This window comes from Lissotriton vulgaris, chromosome 1_1, assembly GCF_964263255.1.
Source record: "Lissotriton vulgaris chromosome 1_1, aLisVul1.2, whole genome shotgun sequence".
Classification (NCBI taxonomy): Eukaryota; Metazoa; Chordata; class Amphibia; order Caudata; family Salamandridae; genus Lissotriton; species Lissotriton vulgaris.
This window is the reverse complement of record NC_141685.1, coordinates 618,110,169-618,137,813: the sequence shown is the minus strand read 5'-3', so window position 1 is coordinate 618,137,813 and position 27,645 is coordinate 618,110,169. Positions and strand designations below refer to the sequence as shown.

Here is a 27,645-nt window from a genome sequence, read left to right as displayed (position 1 = left end):
CAGCCGCTGTAAGAATCAGGGTGAATATCAAGCCCTCCCCATCAGTTTGAAGCCAGAAAATCGGCAGTCTAGCATTCACAGGAGACCAGAGATCAACCGGCATCAAGCAGGAAAGAAAGGGACCTGCTACTGTTCATAGTTCATAAGGAAAAAAGGCCCCAAAAACACCCGGCCGCTGACAAACCACAGGCCTCCAACCGCTTCAAAGTGTCACCCGCCACCTCTCTTTATTCCTAGCTCCAGAAGCGGGCACAGAGCGCCTCTGGCTGGGAATACACCTAGCAACGGAACAAAGATATGCTGGGAGACACGAAGCTGCAGTGGGTTGTGAGAGGGGGCAGAGCAGCTCACCTAGCAGCAGCACATGCTTGTGGGTTCACCTGCCGCCTGTCAGATTTTTAATCACAATTCTGAAAATGCCACTTTTAGAAAGTGGATATTCTCTTACCCTAACCGTTTGGTGCCTGCAGCCTGATACTGGGTCACATGCAGAGATAGAGCTGGCAGTTGGTCTTTGAGCATTGCTCTCAGACATTGAGACAAAGGGAAGATAGGTGTTGGCAATATAGGCCACTCTGAGTTGATGATGGGGAGGAGTTGTCACCTGCCACACTTGCACATCACAAAGGCTCTGACTGAGCCCTCTCACAAAGGGTTTGACACTGGTCTTTTTTTACCCCAGCCACTCGTGCCATGATGGGGAGGAAGGGCATGTCTGACACTTCAGGGTGGAGGGACCTTTAGAAGGTTCCTCCACTTCAAAGTGGGTATCAGATATAAATGTTGGAACCTTATGAACAACTCTTCAGTACACTTCTGGACATGTGGTCAGGAAGAAATACTGCTGTGCTGCTGAAAGGACTACCACTGTGCTGGACTGCTGCTTTAAAGGACTGTGCTGCCCTGCTGCCCTCTTGACTGGGTGAGAAGCACTAGACCTGCATCTCTATGCATGGAAACTTCTAAAAGCTTCCTCCATCTCAAACTAGGAACCAGGTATAAATATTGGACCCTTGGACCCAACTTTTCAGTACAGTTCCCGAACTGTCGACTCTGCCAGGAAGAAGGACTGCTGTGCTGCCAGTCTGCTGGATGCTTATGCAAAGAACCGATGCCCTGCTGTGCTGACCTCCTGCCCTCTCTCCTGGGTGATAAGGACTGGACCTGAATCTCTAAACCCAGGACCTCAGAGTTACTCCAAGGGCTAGTTGTCTGGCTTCCTGATCAGAACCATCTTAATGCTTTTTGGCACTATTTTTGATTTAACCTTTATATTTGCATACCTTGGTTCTCCTTTTTGGATTTTTGTTGTTTTGGTCTTGAATTATTTATTACAAGTTACACAATGTTCTATATTGTTGTGGAATTTGTTTGTGTTGTATTTTTACTTTATTACTGTTTGAAGTGCTGCATAAATACTTTTCAGTATTCACTAAGATAAACTTAGACCAAACGTCTAACTCTACTACTTTTCATTATTCAATAAAGGAAACTTAGACCAAAAGTCAAATTTTACTACTTTTCGGTATTCACAAAGGTAAACTTAATGTTAGCAAATCAAAATTATGTCCTATGAGGGATACTGGATATTTATCAAGCAGCATGTCAAGGTTTATCTATGAAGTATAATTCTTTTTGTAAAAAATTCGACTTCTTTAACATGGTTCTATGTCTTGAATGTATAACTGGTGATTACTCAAGAAACCGGAATACTTTTGTTCTAACTAAAAAATTAATTCGGTTTCTCTTCTTCGGGTAACCTGTAAATGTTAATTATACACACATACAAAAAAAATGGGATAACACATTAAAGAATAGAAAAATACATTTTAATTATGTTTACTTCGTTTTGATTTTTATACATTCATATTCATGTAGTATATTATGCATTATGCAATATAGAATTATAGAATTACAGCTGTAATGTACTTTTGCATTTGATTCTATTCAAAATAATGTAAATAGCAAATGTATTGGTGCTAGTAAATAACTATTGTAATGGAGTCATTGATATAGAAAGTGTTTGACTAGTTGAATAGATGATAAAGGAATATAAGGAACATTGTGAAAGTTTTGCAAAAATATCAATTAAATACACACAAGTTAAAAAAGGACATTGCTCAAAGATACTAAAATGAAGGTATTCACATTTTTAAACATAAACGTTGTTCATACAGCTGTTATTAAATATGCTATACAGTTTACTTCTGAAAAAGTGTGGGATAATGTGATTGAGAAACACATAAAAATACTCTTGATGCTTACAAAGTACAGCGGGGACTTACAGGTGGCTCTTTCAGTGTCTTGTACTCGTTCTCTTTCTCTTTGTCTCTGTCACAGCTGGGTCCTTACTGCTCAGTAAGGTATGTGAGGTGGCCAAAGTACCCCTTCTTATAGTTTTCCAAAATGTCGATCATAATTGATGTAATTTAAACCAAAATAGTTTGACGACGCTACCGAGAATTCAAGCAAAAAAATATGGGCACTGTTTCGTGTAGTATTGGCCAGTTCTTGCAATGGGCAAAAGCAAATGATGGTGCCACAGTACGACAGTCCTTGCTCAGTACTCCTGCCGCCTAGTGGCTGAAGACGGCGGCTCCATTTACCAGAGGGTGACTGTACGGGAAACTTGGATTCATAGGCTCAGGCGTCAAAGAACAGGACTCTTTTTTATGCATGTTTACGAAGTATCCTCCTCTACATCTGGAAGATGAACAGTGGCTATTTTGTAAGCCTATTTTTGACGACATCACAATTACAATGCCATTAGCAAATTCAGGCCCGAACAAGTAGATCTACATGCTGGCAACAGAAACCACAAATAGAAAATAGTACTGCTCGTGTTGCCTGATCACGGGGGGGAACGATTTTATGTGTAAAAAAATGCTAGGAGAGTATTTTTATCAAAGAATAAAATAAATACAACGTGTGCAGACATTACTTTTTCTTTTATAGCACTATTATGAACTGAAAACTGAACACAGATTGTATACACATGTTGCATGGAGAAACATCCGAGGAATATAATTTTAGTAATAAAATCATTAAAAGGATATATGTTTTCTGATGATGGAAACCCAGGGAAAAACACTAACATTTGATGATTGAGCAAGAATGCACCACATTACAAAAATCACATTTTAATGGGCAATTTCTTACCATGTGTACCACACCATAAATCATGTTGCCAGACACAATAATGATTCCTTATTTTTTAAACAACTAAAACTTTACAGTGTGTCACGCATTAATTCAAAGTAGGAGAGTTCTCATCTTCCTTGCTTGGCATCGCCTATTGCTCCCCAGACATCAAAAACAAACTCGTCTGGGAATGCAAAGTCTCCAAGGGCTTCATCAAGGGCCACTGCAAACTCATCTGGGTTCTTCTTGTCCCTCCCGGCTTCTACCATTGTTGCAGCTGAAACAATCCAACAACAAAATACAGTGAACAAGAATGAACATATTCGATTTTCTAACATCCTTAAATTACATAAAAGCAGCGTGTAAAAAAATGGCCCTGGATTTAATTCATTCCAGCATGCATTACCTCAGTCCCTCTTTTAAGTACACTTTAATTGAATTAAATGTACAGATTTAATAGCCCGATGAGTGTCTTCAGACTTTTAGAAATCCATAACAGTGTGTGTTACAGCAGCACATGCCTCGCCTTGCTCTTTAACCACTCCCTTGCGTCGAGTTAAAATACAGAATCCTTAAAACTGCATTAATGCTACATCTACAGAAGAAAAATCTTTAAAAACTGCCAATCCTTCTCTTACATTCAACTGCCATCCAGTATCAAACCTTTATTCCTTTGCAAAAAATCGCAAGTGTTCTGCATTCAATTGGCTGCCCCTGTACTTCTCCTGCCACAAAACCAGTCATTCCCTTGGAATCTGGATTTTGTTAATTCCACTCAAGAAAGGCAGCACTAAAGAGGTGCAGTCTCTGTCATCTATGCCGACTCAATCACTCGTTCTCTATTGTTATCCTACTTGACCACAGTTTTCATCAGTCATCAGACAACCATACCAAAAGCTCTCACCTTCCAATGCATTACTTGTATGGTTGTTATTTTATCTTCACAATCAGTCTTTCTCTGTCTCTTGCTGTTCATCCCTTGCTCTGTCATTCCCACACTACTGGCATCCCATAAAGGCACAAGACGTGGAGCTCTCCTCGTTTCTGTATAGAGCACATATCCCTTTACCTCTAAACAAAGACCTCTGCGTGGGTCACAGCCACCCAGAACTAGATGTCCACTCCCTACCGCCCATATGCAACTTATCAAAGACCGGAAATATCCACTATTCAGCTTTCTCTAAACCAACAACCTTATGCCTACCTGTTGTATTCCACAAGATATCCTATCACCTTACAATTGGTTATATTACTAGACATCAAATTGACCTCTTTCAGTTGGTTCAAGATTTCAGTTACCACCATTGGCATAGATGCCATAAAACCCGCTGCATAATGTATGCAAAATGTGCACACACTCTTCAGGTCACTGCGCAGTACATCATGCTAAAGTTAGTATTCAATGCTATCCTCTCTTTCCCATGCCACATCCCACCTTGTTTCCACCTTGTGCTCTATGCTCAGCCAAGCTAGTCCTCCTGATCGCTCCCCACTTATCTTGTGCAACTCCAGGTTCAAATATTGTGTACTACAACGATCTCCTCTCTCCAATAAGTTTGCAAAAACTTTTACACAGTGTACATTACACTCTGCATATGGAAGACCCTCCCCCGTCTCATCAGAGCTGCCTCGTTCTTAGTGGAGTTTAGACATGCACTCAGAGATAAGATCCAAGAGCCTCAATAGCTTGTGATTCGCCGTCGAAGCCACAAATACCGCGATCGCCAATAGGAACCGCAATGCCAGTACTTCATCTTCGATTCAGAAAAAGGGGTGGTGATGAACAGAGTGTCTGAATTAAGCAGACCACTCTTACCCAGTCCAAAGATCAGGGCTTGATCCATCACCGCTATTTATCTCACTGCACCATCCCAGCTCAGAACCTGGTTATATGCAAATCAGTCTGTCCCTGGCCCAGTGCATCATGGGAACAGGGCAGACTAAACTACAAAGCCAATTCTTCACCAGAAAGGAGACAAGCTACCGGGGACCGGTTTCTGGCATTTCAGCCGTCTTCGGCCCGGCTTGCTTGAATCCTGATGGTGCAGTGAGAAAGGGACTCATGTCTGAGTATACTTCATCTTCAGCACAAGATAACACACTTACTGCAACACACCAAACCTTTGACTGCCACTGTATCTACATGTAGCCATCACCTCTGAAAATGTGCCACCTTTTTCACTATGCACAACATTTCTAGTTGATGTGAGTCACAATGTGTTCTATGAACAACCGGCAAATAAGCATTGCTGCAGCTTAAAATACAACCCACTGGCATTCATATGCACAGTCTCGGCATCCTAGTGTAAATTACCACGTGTATTTTGGTGGTAGATAATGAAGACATAAGTCTCCTTCGTTTGAAATACACTAATGCCCACATTTATTTAAGGTTGGCTCTGGTGCCACACAAAGTCTCTCATGGGTATTAACTTTATAGCACAAAAGTTATTTTGCACTTTAAATGTGTCATTCTCTCAGCGTAATAAGCATTTTGTAATTCTTTGTATCACTTTCTGCGAAGGGGGCATTAGTAGAGTGTAACTCGGGCAGGTCAGTAGAAACACATATAGTTTTTGATGCAAAGTCAAACTACTAAGATAGGCGGGCCGGGCTTTATAGCAAAAAAAGGATTCCTCCTCGAAATAGGCGTTGAAAAAGGTAAATGGTTTTATTTATCCTAACAACTCACACATTGCATGTATGCTGCATGTACACTACATATCCAATGTTGTCGGATGCTTCAAATTTTCTCTACACATAGGAATTTGTACTGGAAGGGATACAAATTGTTTGTTAGATAGCAGACACTCACCTCTGCACCTTCATGCACGGCAATTTGTAATGCAATGCAGCATTTTAGTGCCCCAGTGCAGGGGATGGCAGCAGCAGAATACCATTTTAAATAAAGATGACGTTGAGCTTTTTTCTAATCCTTGTGCAAAACAGCTCAGCAACTTTGATCGCTGCACTGTGTTGCCCAATAAAAGAAATAACTCTGTTTTCTACTGCACATGGAATCACACTTTATGAAGAGTCGACAAGTGGGAAAATCCTTCTCCTCAAGTAAATTCACAGACTTTCAGTACACCTGCAGCCCTTCTATGTCCATTCCGTGGTACCAGTTTCTTTCTCTGCCCAATTCATGACTACATCACAAGCACATGAAAATAAAAATATATCAAAGAACTATTTAGAAACAGACTTCCAAACAACAGTGACCAAAAGAGATCATGAAACTATTTTGATTCAGACTTTCAGAATTATTGTTCACTCAGCGATAAAATGCATAAAATCCAAGTAATCTTAGTATGTTTGAATAATTAGAAGTGTAAGTGGATTTAAAGGAATGTGCTATTCCTTGGCAGAATATTTTCTCAAAGGTTTTAAAGTTCTGGACAAAAATAAATATTGGAAAAAAAGGCGAGTTATTTTAAAATGTGCAAATTCACAGTTCTGAACACTTCACACTGGGCTTTCTCTGCTGGTTATATCATCATGTTTCAGATCACCTGCAGCAGTAATGCTGTTCGTATCCATTTATTGATTTATGTCCTGCAAACTATACTCTTAGGGCGACAGTGCCTTTCATAAACAGCGCAATCAAAATATAGACACATACAACAATTTATGTTGTACAGCATGCAGGAAAACCTATGGCTGAGATACCCGCCACCCCCTCTCAACACAATCCCCAAAAGGAGGGAAACCGGAAGCAGTTCTTGAAGATTTTTGGATGTGGGGAGGGAGTGACCCTCCCCCGGCCGTATTTATTAAAACAAAAAATTAAAACATTAAACGTTTCATTTTATGTACAATTTCATTATCACATTGCGATGTTTGGCTCACCTTAACATATTCTCTAATACAGAGTTTCTCCTAGCCGAACTAGCATCCAACAAAACATTCTCTAGAAACACTGAAATTGTACATCCTAACGTTTAAGGGCCAACGGCAAGGTCATAACCGGAGTCAAGATCCCTAACCAGACTTACCCCTCCCACTTGTGAGGGGCGACAGCACAGAGGCTTACCTCAAGTGCAACTACTAACAATTTCCCTTGACTTGACGGGGGCACTTAAGACTCGACGCCATTTAAAGGTCGTTCGAAGACTTGTGTGTGGTATCTAGAAGGTATCGTGGACCTCCCCCCATCCCACACAACTTACCGCATCTGCCGTCGCAGATGACCCTGGCCCCGGGAAATTCCCCAGGAGGGGGCTGTAACCCCTCCTACAAAGGAAGGGGCCTTGACCGCCTTTCCTTTACTTCCGGCGACCCGCCCTTAGACGGGCCCGCCTCCCCACTGAGGGGCCAATGGCCACCTCTCCCGAGCGCTCCCATCCGTGTTGGGTGACGCCCACTCATAGGGATCTACCAATTAGTGCTCACCGATCATGACCTTACCGCCTACCAAAAATAAATACGACAATTTTTATTCAAACCTACAAAAAACATTGGTCGCTACGACCGAAGGAACATGCTAAAATTGCAACACTACATCAAATCGTTTTAATCGAAAACAACCTACACAATATTCACCATACTTTATTATGATCAACAACAAACTGATACTTTCACAGCCTGTAAACGGAATGGAAAACAAACTTATCAATTCACTTTATTGCACAACAACTTGCTGTCCTCAGGGGCTGGTGGGTGGGTCAAAATTGGCTCTTCGTTCTGTCCCGAGCTCACGTGTAGCGAGGAGGTGCAGCTTCGGAGCACAAGAACAAGAGGACGTCTTCTGGTCTTGCGTCACTTTTTATCCGTCTTCAGGGCGGGCGAGAACCCGCCCCTGCCTGCCCCTAGGGCGGGGCTGGCTACGTCGGTGTCTAGGCCAGCCCACTCTAGGGCGGGAAAAAGCGCGCTCCGGCTACGCCGCTTCGGGCATACCAGCCGAGACACGCCTCCCGCCCAACAATGGCTTCCCGGGGGGATCGAGGCACTCCACCATACGTTCGGGGGGACCGAGTGGTCGCCCCTTTCCATATGGCTGAGATACCCGCCACCCCCTCTCAACACAATCCCCAAAAGGAGGGAAACCGGAAGCAGTTCTTGAAGATTTTTGGATGTGGGGAGGGAGTGACCCTCCCCCGGCCGTATTTATTAAAACAAAAAATTAAAACATTAAACGTTTCATTTTATGTACAATTTCATTATCACATTGCGATGTTTGGCTCACCTTAACATATTCTCTAATACAGAGTTTCTCCTAGCCGAACTAGCATCCAACAAAACATTCTCTAGAAACACTGAAATTGTACATCCTAACGTTTAAGGGCCAACGGCAAGGTCATAACCGGAGTCAAGATCCCTAACCAGACTTACCCCTCCCACTTGTGAGGGGCGACAGCACAGAGGCTTACCTCAAGTGCAACTACTAACAATTTCCCTTGACTTGACGGGGGCACTTAAGACTCGACGCCATTTAAAGGTCGTTCGAAGACTTGTGTGTGGTATCTAGAAGGTATCGTGGACCTCCCCCCATCCCACACAACTTACCGCATCTGCCGTCGCAGATGACCCTGGCCCCGGGAAATTCCCCAGGAGGGGGCTGTAACCCCTCCTACAAAGGAAGGGGCCTTGACCGCCTTTCCTTTACTTCCGGCGACCCGCCCTTAGACGGGCCCGCCTCCCCACTGAGGGGCCAATGGCCACCTCTCCCGAGCGCTCCCATCCGTGTTGGGTGACGCCCACTCATAGGGATCTACCAATTAGTGCTCACCGATCATGACCTTACCGCCACAGGTCCGGATAGTTGACCGGCTATCCGGACCCCCCACAAAACTCCTGCCTAAAGGTCATGTTTCAACGATTTTAACCAAGCTAAGAAGTCTCCTATGAGTAACTCATTGCCCACCCTCGACAAATGCACACCATCCCCCAAATACATACTGTCATCATTAATACAACTATGCGAGATCGAATGCAATGTCTTGGAACGGAACAACCTACTCACTTTGTTATTCAATTTTCTAACCGAATGATTTAAAGCAGGGATCGAGATAGCCCCCCGCCATACTTTACGTGGGATCATATGAGACCATGCAATTACGCACCCCGGAACTCTCCTTGCTAACCAACTTACCGTGGAAAGCATAGACTCCAGGAGAAGTCGTCTACCGGTGGTGACCAAATCATTGCCCCCCAAATGCACTATGACTATGGACGGCGGTGACCTCATCCGCTCTAACAAACCCTCAAAGAATGCCTGAAACTGGTCAATACAGAGACCGCCCCTTCCGTAGAAGGACACTCTGTACCCGTATTCCCCAGGTACGTGAATCATGTCACCTGCTTTGAATACGTCTGCGGCCCGTCTCACGTATGAGTGGCCCACGACCCACACCTCCTTCCTCTCAGCCGGTGACGTGCGACCGCTGGCCTGGTGTTGGGTCGACTGCACAGTCCGCCCTGCCGCGTAGGCTTGCGCAACTGAAAACAAACAAAAGACAAGAAGCGTGAGTACATGATTACAGCTTCACAACATGTGCAATCGCACGTACCTCTTATAACAATTGGAGGACCAGCGCCCCACACGTTTCACTTGTTCTACAGTAAGACCCCCGGCTGCAGCTTCAGTGGCAGCCCCTATCCGAAAGGAATGGGTCCCGAATTCGCCCGGGTCCAAGCCCGCTGCGGTGATGGCCATTGCAAGCACCCGCTGAAACTGAAACCTCGTCAGTGGGGTGGCGTCTGCATGCCTTAACAATGCCCCTCCCCATGATGCCACCCTTCGTGCTAGGTAATCTTCTAAGCACTGTACCGGACACATGGATGACCCGGGGATCCTGCGAATGATCGTGCAGTCCCCCCTCCCATCTTGGTCGGTCTTGGACCTGGGAAAGGAGACAATCATCGCATCGCCCCTGATCTGAACATGCTCCCTGCACAAGCCCCCCGCCACCTCCTGTTTGTTCCTTGCAACCAGCTCACTAACTCTCATAGCCCCGTGAAACGCTAGCGTAAATGCAGTCCGGAACAAACAGGTCTCGAAGGGAGACGAGCATGTATTAGGGAGCGAGGCCAGTAACTGGGACAATCTATCAAGCCCTATCGGTCGTCTTACGTCTACACTGCGACCCTCTAGGCGTTGCCACCCACGCAGCGCCTTTTGAACTGTAAAAGACGCTGTTGGGTCCTGGATGCCATGGGCCCTGGCAACGAAGGAAATGGCGGCACGATGCCTTTGGGCCGTAGCCACCGATTTCCCAGCCCTACGTAAAGACATCAGAAAAAGTATTACCGACTCCTCCTGACCCCAAAGTCCCCCTCTCTCTGCCCCCAAAAAGGCTAAATAGGCCCGAAACGCCCCTTCATATGCCTTCCTTGTCCTGGGTGCTAGACTCTCTCCCACGAGGTGACGAAGTTCGGGGCACCGAGAGACCAAAGAGCTTCGGGGAAGGGTGCCGGCTCTGGGTCCGCTGAGGGAAGGAAACCCGAGAAAGCCTGCATGTGAAAACGAGACAGTGCATCAGCAGCCTGATTCATCACCCCTGGGACATGTTTCGCTCTGAATATCACGTTCAGTTGCATACACAGTAAGACAATTTCTTTGAGCAGCCTCAAAATCAATTTACAACGGGCTGCCTGACTATTGATGCATTCTACCACGGTCATATTGTCGGACCAGAACACAACAGAATGATCTCTCAACTCTTCTGGCCATGTTCTCAGGGCCACCAGAATGGGAAACAGTTCAAGGAAAGCGATATTACCCGTCAGCCCCTTCTCATGCCACCATAGGGGCCACTTTTGTGCCGACCATTTTATGCCGAAGATGGCGCCAAAACCTACGCTTCCTGCTGAATCTGTCCATAGCCCAAGCTCTTCGGAGGACACGGCTGGCTTGCTCCAGACGACTCGGCCATTGAAGTCCGCCAAGAATGCTAACCAAATCCGCATGTCCTGGCGGACCTCAGCCGATAACCTTGTGCGATGATGACCCTCCTTCAGGCCCACCATCGCTTGGGCAATTGAGCGGGAAAAAGGGCGAGCCATTGGTATCACTCTCAAGGCAAAGTTCAATTTTCCCACTAATTGTTGCAACTGATGCAGTGTAACTTTGGATGCATTTAAACAAACTTGGAGCGCTGCCCTGAATTTTGACACTTTGCTTGCTGGTAAACGGAAGCACCCCTCCCTTGAGTCCAACTCGATCCCCAAAAACTCGAGGCAAGTCGTGGGACCCACAGTTTTACCCGGTGCCAATGGCACGCCAAGATGACCCATTAACACACAGAATTCAGCTAAGGCCTGTGCACATTCGAGATTACCGGCGGGGCCAAGAAACAAAAAGTCATCAAGGTAGTGCATTACATTTCGGAAACCCGTTCTCTTCGTGAACACCCATTGCAGGAAGGTACTGAATTGCTCAAAGTAAGCACATGATATAGAACATCCCATTGGCATACACCTATCCATGTAGAATGACCCCTGGAACCCGAATCCCAGAAGACGCTGATCGTCTGGGTGTACCGGGAGCAACCGGAACGCTGACTCGATATCAGATTTCGCCATCAACGTCCCGTGCCCCAGGCGATTCAAGATGGCTACTGCCTCATCAAAAGATGCATATCGCACCGAACAAACCTCTGGATCAATTGCGTCGTTCACCGAAAGACCATGTGGAGCAGACAGATTATGGATCAAACGAAACTCACCTGGGTCCTTCTTGGGGACTACCCCTAACGGAGAACAAACGAAATCCGGTACCGGGGGTACACTAAACGGGCCGGCGACCCGTCCCCGGCTAACCTCTTTCTGAATTTTTTCTTGCACTACAGATGTATGTTGTAAAACGGAAAGTTGGTTTTTGCACATCCCCACCCCCTGAAAGTCCCCTACCGGGATGCGGAAACCATGTGTAAAACCGTTCCGCAGCACCCCGGCAGAAGTACGATCCGGGTATTCGCTGAGCCAGGGAATCATTGCCAAGGTATCAATCGGGGTTGGTAAAGGCGCCCCTCGGCCTAGCTTAGACCTGTTTGGCGCCTCCCTTACCCCCATTCTCACTCGTTCTGGCTCTGCACGATGACTCAGGATGGGACGACCCACACGTACTACATTCGTGTTTGAATTTACACGATCCAGGAGGCCTGGTACATTTCCCCTTGTTGAAATTAAAACAGAAACCCTTTCTCCCTGTATTACCTGCGGGCCTCGACTGGTCGTCGGTGCTCGTACTTGGTCGAAAGGCCGTCCCCACGTTTTGGCGGGAGTAATCAACAACATTGCTCCCGGCCAATGGCATTCTTAACATTCCGGATTCTTTCATTTTATCCCATGTTAGAGAATCGTAACAATCCCAAGTTAAACTCTTGTTATGTTCCTTTTCTTTCCTGAACAGATTATCGTAACAAAACCAATGGTTACCTTGATACGTTGTCGAGTAACCCATAATCCTTGACTGATAAACGGGAAACTCAGGAAGCAACTCGGGCCTACGTTCCCCCAAAATCGATGTAAAAATACCCCATGCATTGCCCCAATTGCCAATGTTCTCATTTACCTTAAAGGCGGCCATTTTTGCGCGCCAAACACTCGGATGCATTAAGTCCTTCTGACTTTTCACATGCTCCACATCATAATGATCAACAAGCAAGGAAAAAATATTCACGTATTCCCCTGCCCAGATCTTTTCCTTTATAGCTAAAGGCACATGTTGTCCCAATCTCTCTCTACGAGAGGGTGCTGACTCGTCCCTTGCAATCGGCAATGGCCGCTTACCTGAACTGGACGCAGCTTCTGCCGCTTGCGGCTTGTCTATCCCCGCCAACGGCGCAGCCACTCTAGCCGCCTCTCTCTTCTCTCGAAGCCCTTTTATCAGTGCCTGTGCCTCGGCAGCCGTGGCGCCAACACTAATATCCCCCAACCAAGCTGCCAGCTGTGCTGCCAGCTCGGGGGGCATGTCTTCCTTAGATGTCGGGGTGACGACAACGGGGATTGGATTCCCCTCCATCGGTACTGGGGTCGGCGCCTCGAGCGGGGCGGAGGGAACCGGGACGTCTCCACCGGCTGGAACCTTTCTCGGCCTCTTCGGTCTCCCGCCAGCCGGCGCAGGGCCCGAACCCTCCTCCCCATCTCGCTCCGCCAAACGTTTCTTTATGTCGGACACCTCTTTGCAAAGGGCCCGCACCATCTGGTCGGTCGTCATTCTCTTTGCTCCTTTCTTGGGCATTTCTCCGAGGAAGAATCTAAAAGACAAAGAAAAAGATCAAAACGCTCAAAATTGGCTCTTCGTTCTGTCCCGAGCTCACGTGTAGCGAGGAGGTGCAGCTTCGGAGCACAAGAACAAGAGGACGTCTTCTGGTCTTGCGTCACTTTTTATCCGTCTTCAGGGCGGGCGAGAACCCGCCCCTGCCTGCCCCTAGGGCGGGGCTGGCTACGTCGGTGTCTAGGCCAGCCCACTCTAGGGCGGGAAAAAGCGCGCTCCGGCTACGCCGCTTCGGGCATACCAGCCGAGACACGCCTCCCGCCCAACAATGGCTTCCCGGGGGGATCGAGGCACTCCACCATACGTTCGGGGGGACCGAGTGGTCGCCCCTTTCCAATCTTTTCTGCATGGTCAACCCAGATTTTTAAACTTTTTATGGACCCTACTTTTTGCATGCTTTAGAACTCTGTGCATTTTGCTGCTTCTAACCAGGAATGCCTTTGCTCCCCTTTCAAATATGGTTACATTTCTTATTCTTACTTGGCACATTGATCTTGCCGAAAGGTCCCTAGTATATGTTGTAGAAAGTGCACCCAGGCCCTAGAAGTTAAATGCCACCCATAGAGTGCTGAGCCTATTCTGCCATCCACAAAATGGGATTAAAAACATGACTTCAGGCCTACCACTGTTGCCTGGCTGTTACAGAGTAAAACCTGTAGGACGACTTGTCAAAATAACCTTTCTAACAGCCAAAAAAACTCCCTTTTAAATATGAATGTAGACCTTGAAGTTCCCAAGGTAGGGTCGATGGTATTTAAAAGTGTGACATGTTCAAAATTAATGTCACCCTGTTCCCATAGTGGCGAAGCCCCAAAAGTTATTTTCATTGTTGCAGACCTGGCGGTCCTCTACAGAAAACCAGGGTACAGATTAAAATATTAGTATTGCTATCTGCAGTATATGACCAGCTACAAAAATAATCAAACCATTATTTTAATGTTAAACTCCAGTTCAATGCTAAAGATGAAGTCAGAATTGTATTAAATAGAAAGAAAAAGCAACATTTAAAAAGTTATCTGTATCCTGTTTGAAGCTCCTAGAGGAGCTCTCCAGCAAGTTCTCAGCCTGTATTTATCCTTAATGAATTGTGAAAATTCTTCCAGGAGCCAGGCAAAGGAGCACTTTGATTAACACTTGACCTGAATGGGTGGGGTGATTTCTCAGTGCTCAGCTGGACAATTAGGGTGGGGCTGCTGCCCCTGCCTGAAAGTGCTGCCTGAGGCACATGTAAATATTTTGCAACCTTGAAACAGGACAAGAAAACAGCTCTTTTGTATCCCGTCTAGTTGCTGAAGAACACTATTTTGTCTTACCGGATTTCGGTCTCATTTTAAGGTCTGCCATTAGCCAGAAGCTTTTGATTTTACTAAACTATGTATAATATACTTACATATAGGGACTTTCAGCCACCTCTCTTCATTTGTCTGTTGTAGTGTCATTCACATTTTGCTTCCTCCCACCACAGCATAGATCATGGGGCAGTGGGTCAGCCTACTTAAGTCTCTGGTTAACTTCACTTTGAGTATCTGCATTTTGCTCTTACAAGGAGCACATTCACAGACAAGCTAGCTCCCTTCAGAGCCAATGTTTTGTTTTACTTTATAATTACTTTAGTGTTACCTTTGTGTTAGGAGCCCGATGTGATAGTAGGATGTGCCTGGTGCACATTCCATCTTTATCTTTATCAGATCCCATCTCCTGCCTATGCTGTTGTCAAATCCTTTTGCAGAGTTGTGAGTTTCTGGCTGCTCTATTTCATGGCTTACCAGATTAAATTGTGTCCATTTGAAACAGTTCTGTATTAGGTTACCTCTATTTACTTTTTTTCTTTCTCTCCTTTTTTTCTTTCCTTTTTTTCTTTCTTAATTTCCTTCTTTCTTGCTTTCCTTCTCTGTCTCTCTCTATATTTCTTTTTCCTTTTCTTTCATTGATTATTATATCTTTCCCTTCTTTCTTGCCTTCTTTCATTCTGTGTCCTTCTCTGTCATTTTCTTTCTTCCTTTCTTTCTTTTCTTCTTTTTTCCTTTTCTTGTCTCTTGCCTTCTCTTAACTTTTCTTTTTATTTGTCTATCTCTCTTTCTTCTCCCTTCTTTCTTTCTATTGCCTTCTTTTATGCTTACCTTCTTGTATTCCTTCTTTCCTTCTCTCGTTACTCCTCTTTCATTCTTTCCTTCTATCTTTTTTCTTCACTCTCTTTTTTTTCCTTTTCGACCCTCTTTTTCTCTCGGAAGACTGGCAGCCAACGCCATACCTATTGGCCTACCAATACTTGTTTGTTGTGGTTCCATTGACTGCTTCAAAGTGGATTTTAGTGTTAAATTTGGGAGGACACTAGTAATTTCCATAGTACATTTCACTAAACATCCTCTGCTCTCAGAGCCCAAGTTTAGTGTAGCTGAAGACTTTGGCCACCTTGGAATTGCTTGTCCACATTAAGGCATACAGGAACTAATGAAAAAGTAGCAAGGCCAGTGTTTGGGAACTTTACCTCATTGGTTAGGACGGGCCCAGGAGTCAACTCCACCTACTAGCAAAGGCCACCATGGATATGACCTCCCAACTCTCCTCCTCAGAAGACTTTCTGGACTTGCGGAATAGCAGAAGCAGCTATTGTCTGTAAACTGAGAGAAGCATGGACCTCATTTGGAGATAGACTGGGGTAACTGCTGTGACCACCTCTCCCTACTACTCTTGATCAATCAATCAATCAATCAATCATTGTACTTATAAAGCATGCTCCTTAACCGTGAGGGTCTCAAGGCGCTGAGAGTGGGGAGTGCCACTACTGCTCAAAGAGCCAGGTCTTGAGGAGTCTTCTGAAGGTGAGCAGGTCTTGGGTCTGTTGTAGGTGGGTAGGGAGGGTGTTCCAAGTTTTGGCGGCGAGAAAGGAGAAGGATCTGCAATCGGAGGTCGTTCGTTGGAGGCGGGGGACGGCGGCGAGGGCGAGGCTGGGGGAGCGGAGCTGGCGGGTGGGGGTGTTGAAGCTGAGTCTGCTGTTGAGGTAGGCTGGTCCAGTGTTGTGGAGTGCTGTGTGAGCATGGGTGAGCATCTTGAAGGTGATTCTCTTGTCGACGGGGAGCCAGTGTAGGTCTCTCAGGTGGGGGGTGATGTGGCTGTGGCGGGGGACATTGAGGATCAGTCGGGCGGAGGCGTTTGGATGCCTTGCATTCGTCGCAGGTGTTTGGCTGGGATTCCTGCGTAGAGTGCGTTGCCGTAGTCAACCTGCTGCTGACGAGGGCCTGTATCACCGTTCTTCTTGTCTCGCCGGGGATCCACTTGTAGATCCTGTGAAGCATGCAGAGGGTGTTGTAGCAGGAGGAGGAGACGGCGTTGACCTGTTTCAACATGGAGAGGGAGGAGTCGAGGATGATTCCTAGGTTGCATGTGTGGTCGGTGGGTGAGTGCTGTTCTCAGTGTGGTCGGCCACCAGGAGTCGTCCCAGGCTGTTGGGGTGGATCCGAGGATGAGGACCTCCGTCTTGTCCAAGTTCAGCTTCAGTCGGCTGCCTCTCATCCATTCGGCGACGGCCTTCATTCCCTCTTGGAGATTGGTTTTGGTGTTGCGCGGATCCTTGCTGTGGGAGAGGATGAGCTAGGTGTTGTTGGCGTAGGAGATGATGTTGAGGTCATGCTGGCCGTCATCGTGAGCGGGGGGGCCATATAGATGCTGAACAGAGTAGGGCTGAGGGATGAGCCCTGGGGTGTGCTGCAGATGATGTCGGTGGCTTCTGAGCGGACGGGGAGAGGCGGAGAGGAAGGATGTGGTCCAGTCCAGGGCCTTCTCTTGGATTCCGGTTTCTTGGAGGCATATTTTTAGTGTGCGGTGGCAGACCGTGTCGGAGGCAGCTGACAGGTCCAGGAGTATTAGGGCTGATGTTTCGCCGTTGTCTAGTTGGATCCTGATGTGATCTGTGACGGTGATGAGGGCTGTCTCGATGCTGTGGTTTTTTCGGAATCCAGACTGGAATGGGTCTAGGATGTTGTTGTCCTCGTGGTAGCAGGTCAGTTGCATGATGACGATTTTCTCGATGACCTTCGCCGGAAACGGGAGCAGGGAGAGGGGCCGGAAATTCTTGAGGTCCACCTTGGGCTTCTTGAGAAGGGCTTTGATTTCGGCGTGCTTCCAGCTTTCCGGGAAAGTAGTTGTCTCGAAGGTGCTGTTGATTACTTTCCGTAGTTGGGCTGCGATGGCTGCATCTGCTTTGTTGAATATGTGGTGTGGGCAGGGGTCTGACGGTGATCCTGAGTGGATGGAGTTCATGATCTTGCATGTTTCGTCGTTGTTGACGTTGGTCCAGTAGGTCAGGCGGTTGATGCAGCTGGTGTTCGTAGGGGGGTTGGAGTCTTGCGCTGTCGGGGGAGTCGTGGTGGTGTTAAAGCTGTCATGGATGTCAGCAATCTTGCAGTAGAGGAAGGTGGCCAGCGAGTTGCACAGTTCTTTTGAGGGCGGGATGTCGTTGGTGTTGGCGCATGGGTTGGAGAGTTCCTTCATGATGCCGAAGAATTCTTTGCTTTCGTGTGTGTTGTTCTCCAGACGGGCTTTGAAGGAGGATTTCTCGGCTAATCTGATGAGATGGTGATGTCTGCGGATGGCGTCCTTGTGGGCTGTGTGGCCGTCCGGTGTTCGCTCGTGGAGCCATTTCTTCTCCAATTTCCGGCATATTCATTTTGAAGTCTGGAATTCTTCAGTGAACCAGGTGGCTTTCTTGTGGATGCGGCTGTTGGAGTCTTTCTTGAGCAGGCGAGGGTGTTGGCGCAGTCGTTGATCCACTGTCTGAGGTTGCGGGCGGAGGCGTCTGGGTTGGTGAAGTCAGTGGGTGGGTTCTGGGCGAGGGTGGTGGCCAGCTGGTCTTCGGTGATTTTGTTGCAGCAGCGGCGGGGCAGTTGTTGGGTGTGGTTGTGCGTGGTGGGTTTCTTGTAGGTGAAATGGATGCAGCGGTGATCCGTCCAGTGGATTTCGGTGATGCGGTCAAAGGAGACGTGGGTGCTTGTGGAGAAGATTGGGTCAAGCGTGTGGCCAGCGGCGTGGGTGGGAGTGGTGACGAGTTGTCTGAGGCCGAGGTTGGTGAGGGGGTCGATCAGGGTGGCTGAGTTGGCGTTGTTGTTGTTCTCGAGGTAGAAATTCATGTCCCCGAGGAGGATGTAGTCCATGGAGGCGAGTGCGTGGGTGCTGGCGAGGTCGGTGATGGAGTCGCTGAACTGTGGTCAGGTCGGGGGAGACTTCCTTTGCGACCCCTGGCCTCAGAGGGGGGCACAACATTTGCCTCCTCTGAGGCTAAGGGTAGCAAAGGAAGTGCCAGGAGAAGCAGGGGGCAAGCTAGAGGTCACAGATGTGACCTCTCGCTACCTCCAAATGATGTCAATAGAAAGTAACCCTGAAATTGGTCCTGCTCCCTCTTGTACCCCAGACAAAGAAGTGGACTCCAAGGATCAGTTGGCTGACTCACTGTGTGACTACAGGCATGTAACAAGCTATAAAAGGCCTTTTCCTTAAAGTGCCGTGCTGACCACTTGCTGCTGCCCCTGGACTGAATTTTGTTGTTGACTCTGCCTAACATCCGGTTACTCTCTGAGGGCTGGATGTTCAAAGAGTAGGAATAGCGATTTCCAAACAGCAATTTTATCCGAATCGCTTTTTCTTATATATGAAACTTTGTTTCATACTTTCAATTCCTAGTAGGGCTCATGCATAATAATGAGGAGGACAGTTTGCGAACTATTTGGAATGCTACCCATCAAAGAAATAGTGGCCTGCTGAGGTCTGTGATTGCCTTTCAATTGAATTTTTTTTGTTAAAATGCATCCCATTTCCCTTAAAGGAAAATGGGATGCAATTCAACAATATAAAAAGAAATGTTTTGTTCTCATTTTTTAAGAGCAGGCTTCAGCAGTCACATTCTGGAAAATCACAGTTTGGATGTTTGTACATTTGGTAAAGTATTTTCAAGTCGAGCCATTTGCAATGGCAAAAATGCTTTGTAGATGTGATCTTAAGTTCCTTCAATTGAGCTCCTTGGGGCCAAAGAAGTAAACTTCTCTGGTTGTTTGGGCACCAGAAAAAGTTTGGAAACTTTTGAAAACTTTTCCTCCAGAGGTTCAGCAGGACCGCATGGAAAAGAATACAATCAGTAGTTCCACAGCATCAGATTATATTTCAACTCTGTCCCACATGGAGACATCTGCAACTCCAAAAAAGTGACAAAACCCCACTTTACATTGAGACTTAGAAGATTTTCATGTGGAAATCAATAAAACTTCAGAGAGTCAGCTGGATTAACCTGCTTCAGCTATCTGGCCTTAGGTTCTACAGCGGAGACTACAGTTTCAACGGTTTCCTGCACAGGGAGTATTTTTCTTCTCAAAAAGTGTGAGAGTAACATTGTGTATTGGGTCTGGCAACATTTTTCTTTATGAAAGTAAAACAGTAAATTTCTAAAGTAGAAAGTTCTCGATTGCCAGACTTTCACCTGGACTAATCCACTTGGATTATCTGACCCGAAGCGCATCGCAGTCAGTTTAGAATTGCACACGAGGTCTGCTATAATGTGACCATTAACTACCATTGGCGGTTTGCAATTTATGGAACTATTTTCACCTAAAACTTTAAGGAGTCATAATTTCAGTTCCTCCTATTGAATTGTTGTTGTGTCATTTTTTTAATTAAATGTTACCGTACTTTTTAAATTAGGTTTGGGATTTTGATTAATTAGTGTTTTTACTTAGTTAGTGTTTTGCCACTGCCAAATTACTTTGCACATGTCCCTAAATTAAGCCTGTCGGCTCTGTGCCATACCTACAAGCGAGTTGAGTTTAGGGGAATTAATCACTTTAAGTGTTCATCCCAAAAGAAGTGCTATTATTCCTTGTGGTTGGCAGTCACCCACCCCAAATTATAATCCACGTTATTACACTGCACATGATATAAACACAGCAATAACAGTAAGGGACAAATACCCATATACAACTGCGAATGTTTCATCAACATTTAGGTGTAATGTTGCGACCACTGGGACATTCAAGGGAGTTACATAAGTTAAATCTGGAAGAGTTAGTAGGTATTTTTCATCTTTTTGTTTACTTTCCTCCTGAGGTATTAGTCTGGATCTCTTTGGAAAAAGCTTCCAGATCTTGGAAATGGTCTTTGTGAGGGTTTAAGAAATTCTTCTATGCTTTCTGAAAATTAGCCGTTTGAGGAGAAAAGTGTTGAGGTCTACAGGGATGGTCAATTTTTATGCAAGTCAGAATCAAAAAATAACTTTATTCGGTCTAACAAGATCATAAAAGGACATAAAACATGAGTACATATATCAGTCAATAAAAAAAAACACTTCATCCAGATCCATAAATAACTAAATTGTCGTTACCATACTCAAATTGGGAAGATAAAATAACCATTGAACTCAGTAATATTAATTTGAAATATAAAACTAAATGATACGACAAATTACTAAAATCCTAAGCCATCCACCCCAGAGAACAGTAGATGGAACATATAATGCATACAAGTTGGGCCCAGCGCGCACTGTCAAAACACCATGGCAATAAGTAAAACTGTTGGGTTATGCTGTGACAGGTATAAAAAGTAAAGTGCTAGTGCAGCGCACTTATAGACTGTCAAATTATTTTTGAGCTAGACAAAGTGGCTGTGTGTTATTAGCCTACATTTCTGTATGAGTTCTGCCTTTATACTGTGGGAGGCAGCTTGTTAGGCTTGGAGCTGTCTATTTGGTGAATATGCCTCCCTGCATTTCTTTTTACTGTTCTGTAGCGGGCGGGGCTGGGGGGGGGTGGAAACGTCTTGGCAATAACTGAGACTGTCGATAAATATCATGACGGATAAAAGCCCAAAGCGCTCATGCAAAAAACATGTAAACTGTCAGAGCACTTCATATGCATTTGGAACCTTTTGTCCTGTATAACTACTGCAAGGTAAATCCATGACCCAAACGAGAAGCTTACTTAACATTCTACTTCCCACTAAATTAAAGAGTGAGTCACTCAGCATTACTGTTATGATCTCAGGATGTCTACTTTAGGGCCTAGGATTTGGTCTTTTGAACATACAATAACTCCCCCTTTTTTCTCTACATGTCATTAATCGCAGTGGCACTCATGTTCTTGGCTCTCCATTATAAGTAGCTTATATGAAATCAGCTACAAGGGAGTAGCCAGAAAAATGAAACATCCCACACTTTTTACCAAACCTCTAATGACACAAGAGTGAGCAAAGAAGTAAGTCCAACCCTTCCTATAATTGTTCCCTTCACCCTTGGTCACTCTTATCTACTCACATGTACATCTATTCTGCTACAATTCCAAACAACCATCATCCTTTCACCTTTACATCCTCCCATTCATCCTTTCATTATTATAACCATCCATTGAAACTCAATCCATCCATCTGTTCATATACTCGGTAATCCTTCACACATCAATCACCTTTTCACCTTTCCATTTTTCCATCCATCCATCTATTCAATGACCACTTCCTACATAGATGTTTCCATCCTTTACCTCTTCCAACCATTCGTCCTTTCACTCTTCTGTCTACCTTTCCATCCACCTATCCATCCCTCCTCGAATCTTCCATTCTTGCACTCACTTCGCTTTTTCTTTCCTTTTCACCCATCACTCCTTTCACTTTGCCTTTCATCTTTGCTTCCTTCTTTCTTCTCACCTTTCATAACTTTCACCCTTTCCGTCTTCTCATCTTCCTGTTCTCCAGTTTCTATCTACTACAGTTCTTTCTTTTCTCACACTGTTTTTTTCTTAGTCACTTTACTCTCTGTAACACTGATTTCTGCTGCTCTATCCGTATTTTCTTTGTTTGCACCATTTTTTTCTCTCTTCCCTTTATTCAACGTGGCTCACATAGCAGCGCTCGACCCCCACCTATTAGCCCTCCCGTGCTATTCCCCGTAACCATTTTATGAGCTTTTGTCTTCAGCCCTGCAAGGGCCAATGTAAATCCAATCAAACGACCTCCAAAAGTCAAGGTTAGCCATGCGACTGATCAACTCTGTTGGTATTTGGCTGTTTCAATAACACACACAGGCTCTCATTACAGGAATCTGGGAAATTCCATCCAAATCGAGATTCCGCGATGCGATGGAATAGGACGCACTCAATGATTTGTGTGAGCACATTGTTGTGTCCTAGTGGACACAGTCTAGTTGTTTAAAGTGTAATGCTATACTCAACACCCACCCACCACTGATGTCACGAACCACGTGACACAGATATTAAAAGGAGCCGAGCGCACGTGCTCTAGAGTCATTAACCAACTATATGCTAATGAGGGCCCCCGACACAACAATGGTGACGAGGGTGCTGTGACCTCAAGAGCAGCATCCACAAGAAAAAGGGGAGAGAATACTGCCCGAGGGAAGGGCACCCCCAGTGGAAGCAGCGCCAACAGTCGAGAGACCCCCGGGGCGTGTGCTGTGCTCCGGGCCCATGCGCTGATGTCGAGGTGACCGGGACCCGACCCCACATCTCATGTGCCGTGCCTGCTGAGGAAGTGCAGACCATGCGGAGCCCACCCGCTGTGGTCGCAACCACGTGCCCCACGGAGAAAAGTGGACCGGCCAGAGCACACCTGTACCGACTGCAACTGCCCCGGAATGAAGCGGACCGACCAGAGCCCACTCGAGTCAGCCGCAACAGCAGGGACCCCCACCGGAGTGGAGTGGTGGCCGGGCGGAGCCCACTCGCCACGGCCGCAGGAGAAGAATAGGCCGTTAGGCCGGAGGTGAGCCCGGGCTGCTGGGAATGGCCTCGAGGGGTTCACGCATGCATGAAGCGCCCACCCCCCTTATGAAAGACTGACGCGGTGCCCACCCGCATGGCCACTGACGCGGTGCCCACCCGCATTGCCATGGTGCCTTGCCGCACGTGATGCGGCCGAAATTAACTTAAAGTGAAGCAGGGCCAGCGGAGCCCAACCGCGGCCTGCTTGCAACATCCCCGGTCCACCGCCGTGCAGCGTGTGTGGTGCAAGGTGGCGGGGTGACTGAACTGAGCGGCGAAACGCCCGCAGCGTGTGGAAGCTGCTGCGGGCTGGAGCACCAAGTAAGAAACAGCGATCGGCCGGTGGCCGAGAGGAGCACCTGCACCCCCCTCCCCCGCAGCCCGTGAACTACAGGGCCTGCTGCGAGGGGTGGGGGGCGGGGGAAAAGACTACATGTGGCCTGAGCCTCCTCGAAGTGAGCTACAAAGACCCACCTCGCCAGGTGCTGAAAAGTACGCTTTGCCATCCATAGTCCAGACAACCAAGAGTAAATAGATAAAGCACTTACCGGGGCACAGAGGGAGTTAATCCTGCGGGACCCGGCAGCAAGTGCAGGTGTCCCAGGCAGCAGAGGTCAGGAGAGGAGTCCTCCCGTGGGTTGGAGCAGTGCAAAGCCAGCAGGATCCATAGTGGAGACCTGGGAGAGACTCAGGTAGATAAACACGGAGTCACGTGGAAGCATGGCTGCACACGGCAAGGGGAGAGCAACACTGCCAACTATTGGGCGTTCCTTCGAACAGCAGCACAGTGGAGAATAAAACAAGCCTTGGACAAACCAACGTCAAGAACTCAGTACCAGGCAAGCCCGCATCAACGCAGACTAAAGACTGCATCTCACACCCGTTGCTAAAGCAAAACAGGGACAAAGAAGCAAACAAGCAAAAGACAAGCCCAGGAAAGGATCATCAAGGGAAAGAAAGCCTGCAGTGACACAAAGGAAGACAGAGACCCACTATCACTGACAAGGTGACGCCTTGTGGCCACAGGTGATCAGCACAACTGCAGTGAAGAGAAAAGCAACACAAGATGCAATAGTGGAGAGTCAAGGCCGTCCATCGCAAGCAGCAAGATTCAAAGGCAACCGACGGAAGCGCACAAGTGTACCCCGGACACGGACAGTACATGACAGCGCCTGAAAGTAAGGAAGCCACACCTCAAGTACTAGAACAAGTACTAGAACAAGTACGCAGCAAATACCCAAAGTACTGGAAGAAGCAGAAGTGCAGCATGCATGTGGAAAAGAGCGAAGATGCCACAGAAGCCAAAGAAGCGCAAGGAACAAAGCGACACTGAAGATGTACCACGACGGTACGCAGTGAAGCACATACTTGCAACTGCCATGCACAATGACGTGCAATGAAAGACTGACACAAGATCACCACATCAAGAAGCTAAAGAGCCCCACCGGCAGCGCGCACAAGAAGTGCACCCACCGTAGAAGGTCTATGGAGCGTTGAAGTAACCCTCCGGAACCAGCAGAGCACACGAAGAGCGCAGACGAAACTGCGCCAACGCAAAAGCACTGCAGCAGAAGCAAATGGCGATCCCAACGATCGCAGACATCGAGAAGACTCACGAAGAGGAAGCTGTCCACCCCATCTGGTAGCAAAGGAGATCGCCCAAAAGAAAAGGATGATCTGACCAGCCAGAGGGGCGCCTAAACAAAATGCGATCAACCAGATGGTCGCCCGAGAAGGAAAAAGAAGAAAACCGACCTGCCAACAGGTCGCCAGAATGCTGACCCGCCATAAAGGCGCAGCAAAGGTATTCTGCCAAGAAGTCAGGATGAAGATGTCCTGCCGTAAGACGTCCGTGAACTGAGAGATCAGGACAATGTCCAAAAGAAGACCCGGAGAGACGGACGCAACACCTAAAAGAATTGGAAGCAACAGAAGGCAAGAGAAAAGATTGTAACGACCGGTCCAGTCACAGAAGAGAAGAAGATAGTGTCCCAAAGCCAGGACAAGACCAGAGGGATCTCTTTTTTACTGGAAAATACTGGGACTGCACGCGGGACATACGGCGCATTAGAATTTAAGAGGCGTTCCAGAATTTGAGACTGAAGAGACTGGAGATAGCTCTCAGGCCCTTAGTGCACTTTACCAAAAAACAGTGATACTACGAGTATCGTAAACCTGCGACCTTCATTGTCTACCACGTGCAATTTGAATTAAACCCAACGATTTTTTAAGACTTACTCCTTTACTCTGCTCCGAAAGGACCAACTATAATCGTTTTCGTGTGAGCGAAGTCGATAAATAAAAATGATTGATTGAGCTGTGGCCCATGTAAATACTGTCAACCTAGAAAAATCGACTCTGCTCGAGAGGAAGGAGGCGTCAATCTTCCACTTACAAGGCAGGCTTCTTCTTAAAGAAATCTTGGGAAGACAGCTAATATTTTCCTGATGAAGGCGGCTATATGTTAAATGTCCGTCGAAACGTGTTAAGAACTAAGGGAGAAGTACAATACATATTGGTTGAGTATTCTGATTGTTGCTGAATATACCTTATTTGTACCTCCCTTATTAGCATTTGGAATTTATTGGATGAATTTATGTATATGATTTGTTCCTTTGTATATTGTCTGTTTTCCGTTGTTTTATATAAAAATATTTAATGCTTTTTAATCGTTTTTAAATACATAAATAAACTGTGCATACTGAATTTATTTGTCCTTACAGAATTTTGTTACGCATTGCATTGCTCAAGAGTAATATGTCTTTATGTCTGAAGAACTGATGTGTATTTTGTCCATATTAGTTGGTTTGTTTTCATAAAGGTGCCCAAAGGGAATTTCTTTTTGACACACAGTCAAGACCAGAGGGAAACAGGCGGAGTGCATGCTGCTTGAAGAAGCCTGGTCAGGAAGACAAAGACAGAAAGGTGACAGCACCGTGTTGTGAAAAGGAAAATGAAGAAAGAAGTCATATGGCACAACGCCAGGAACAACATCTGGAAAAGGTGATGAGAGGTGTGATAAGGCTACACACTCACAAGAAGAGGTGACACACACCACAACATCGTGTACAGTGACCCACACGTCCAGGAGAACACTGATGGCACCAGGAACAAATCAGGCATCCATTCACAAGACCTCGATGACCAGTCGACTACAGGAGAGCACAGGCCAGACCATTGGCAACACCCACCTTTGGGATCGAGCAGAAACCTGGATGCGGAGGGAGCTCAGACGGCCTGAACAAGGAGAACTGACCAATCCACACCAGCCGATGGAGATCCCAGGGGCAAAGGCCTCAGGGACACCGGTGGCAGAGGGTCCCCACAAGAGAGATGGATCCATCGCCGTCTAACCTGCACGTCCCAGAAAGAAGAGGAACTTGTGCACAAAGGCAGGAGTCAACAACAACCCTTCAGGTGGAGCTACGGACTTTGTGAGGTAGTACCCTCATCGTCTCCTCCATTCACATGCAGACTGTGGAGTTGGAGTAATGCTGTGGAAGAATACCCGGCCCAGTGGAAACCTGATGAAAAGGGCCTCCGGGACATCTCGTGGCAGGAGAACACCAGAGAGAGGGGCGTCCTAGTGAGAAGGATGTTTTTCAATCACTCCATCCTTTTTAATGTAAAGCCAAGCTGCCTACAGTGAAGAAACCGACGGACCAGTAGAACACAACATCCTTCAAGTCTAACATCTGGTCATCCTGTTGGGCGTCACCCTCAAAAGCAAGATCGCAGTGGACTGACCAACACACCCCCAGGGCATAAGTCCACAAGAGTACACCCACAGAGAACCATGACGTCGAGCGCAGAAGAATTAATATTTCAGCAGCGATTTCCACCGTCGTCATCAAGCGAGCAGCTGAAGAGACTCAATGTATATCTGTAATTAGTGTATATTTATGTACTTCCTCCCACAGGTTCGGACTTTTGTCTTTCCTTAATTTTTATCAAATTTTGGGAGGAATGTTGTGTCCTAGTGGACACAGTCTAGTCGTTTAAAGTGTAATGCTACACTCAACACCCACCCACCACTGATGTCACGAACCATGTGACACAGATAATAACACGAGCTCTAGATTCATTAACCAACTATACATACTGGTGTCCGTGTCCATTTATTATGCTAATGAGGGCCTAGGGCCCCCGACACAACACACATTTCCCCAAGTAAAGGTTAGCAGCATAATTCCACGGAAAATGGCCCACGGTGGAAGAAAAGAAGACACAGTAGCTCCCCATTCTTGAGGAAAAATCTCATAATCGTGTCAAAATTCTGCATCACAGACTAACCAACCCTTATGGCTTTACGAATTCAGGGCGCAGAATTACCAATGCAGAGTTCCTGCGCTGTTGTAATGGAGACCAGGGGTGGTAAACTTTTTGTCCTTATGGAACACATACATTATGCTGGATTTGTGCAAACGTGGCGTAACATCATTGGGCCTTTCAGTTTGAACTGTTGTGTCGCAATTCTTCTTCAAATTAACCTGATGACTTTCCTCTCACCATCACCTCTCTTAATAATGCAAAAAG

General features: G+C 46.5%; 1 protein-coding gene across 1 annotated transcript in view; it reads right to left on the bottom strand.

Annotated features, from left to right (window-relative positions):
- Positions 1 to 1,812: 1,812 nt before the first annotated feature.
- Positions 1,813 to 27,645, bottom strand: part of GIPC2 (GIPC PDZ domain containing family member 2) — a 663,848-nt gene continuing 638,015 nt past the window's right edge. Inside the window, exon 6 of the mRNA XM_086954220.1 lies at positions 1,813 to 3,418. Coding sequence (XP_086810346.1) covers positions 3,270 to 3,418 — 149 coding nt within the window. The 3' untranslated portion in view covers positions 1,813 to 3,269. The remainder of the gene's footprint in view (positions 3,419 to 27,645) is intronic.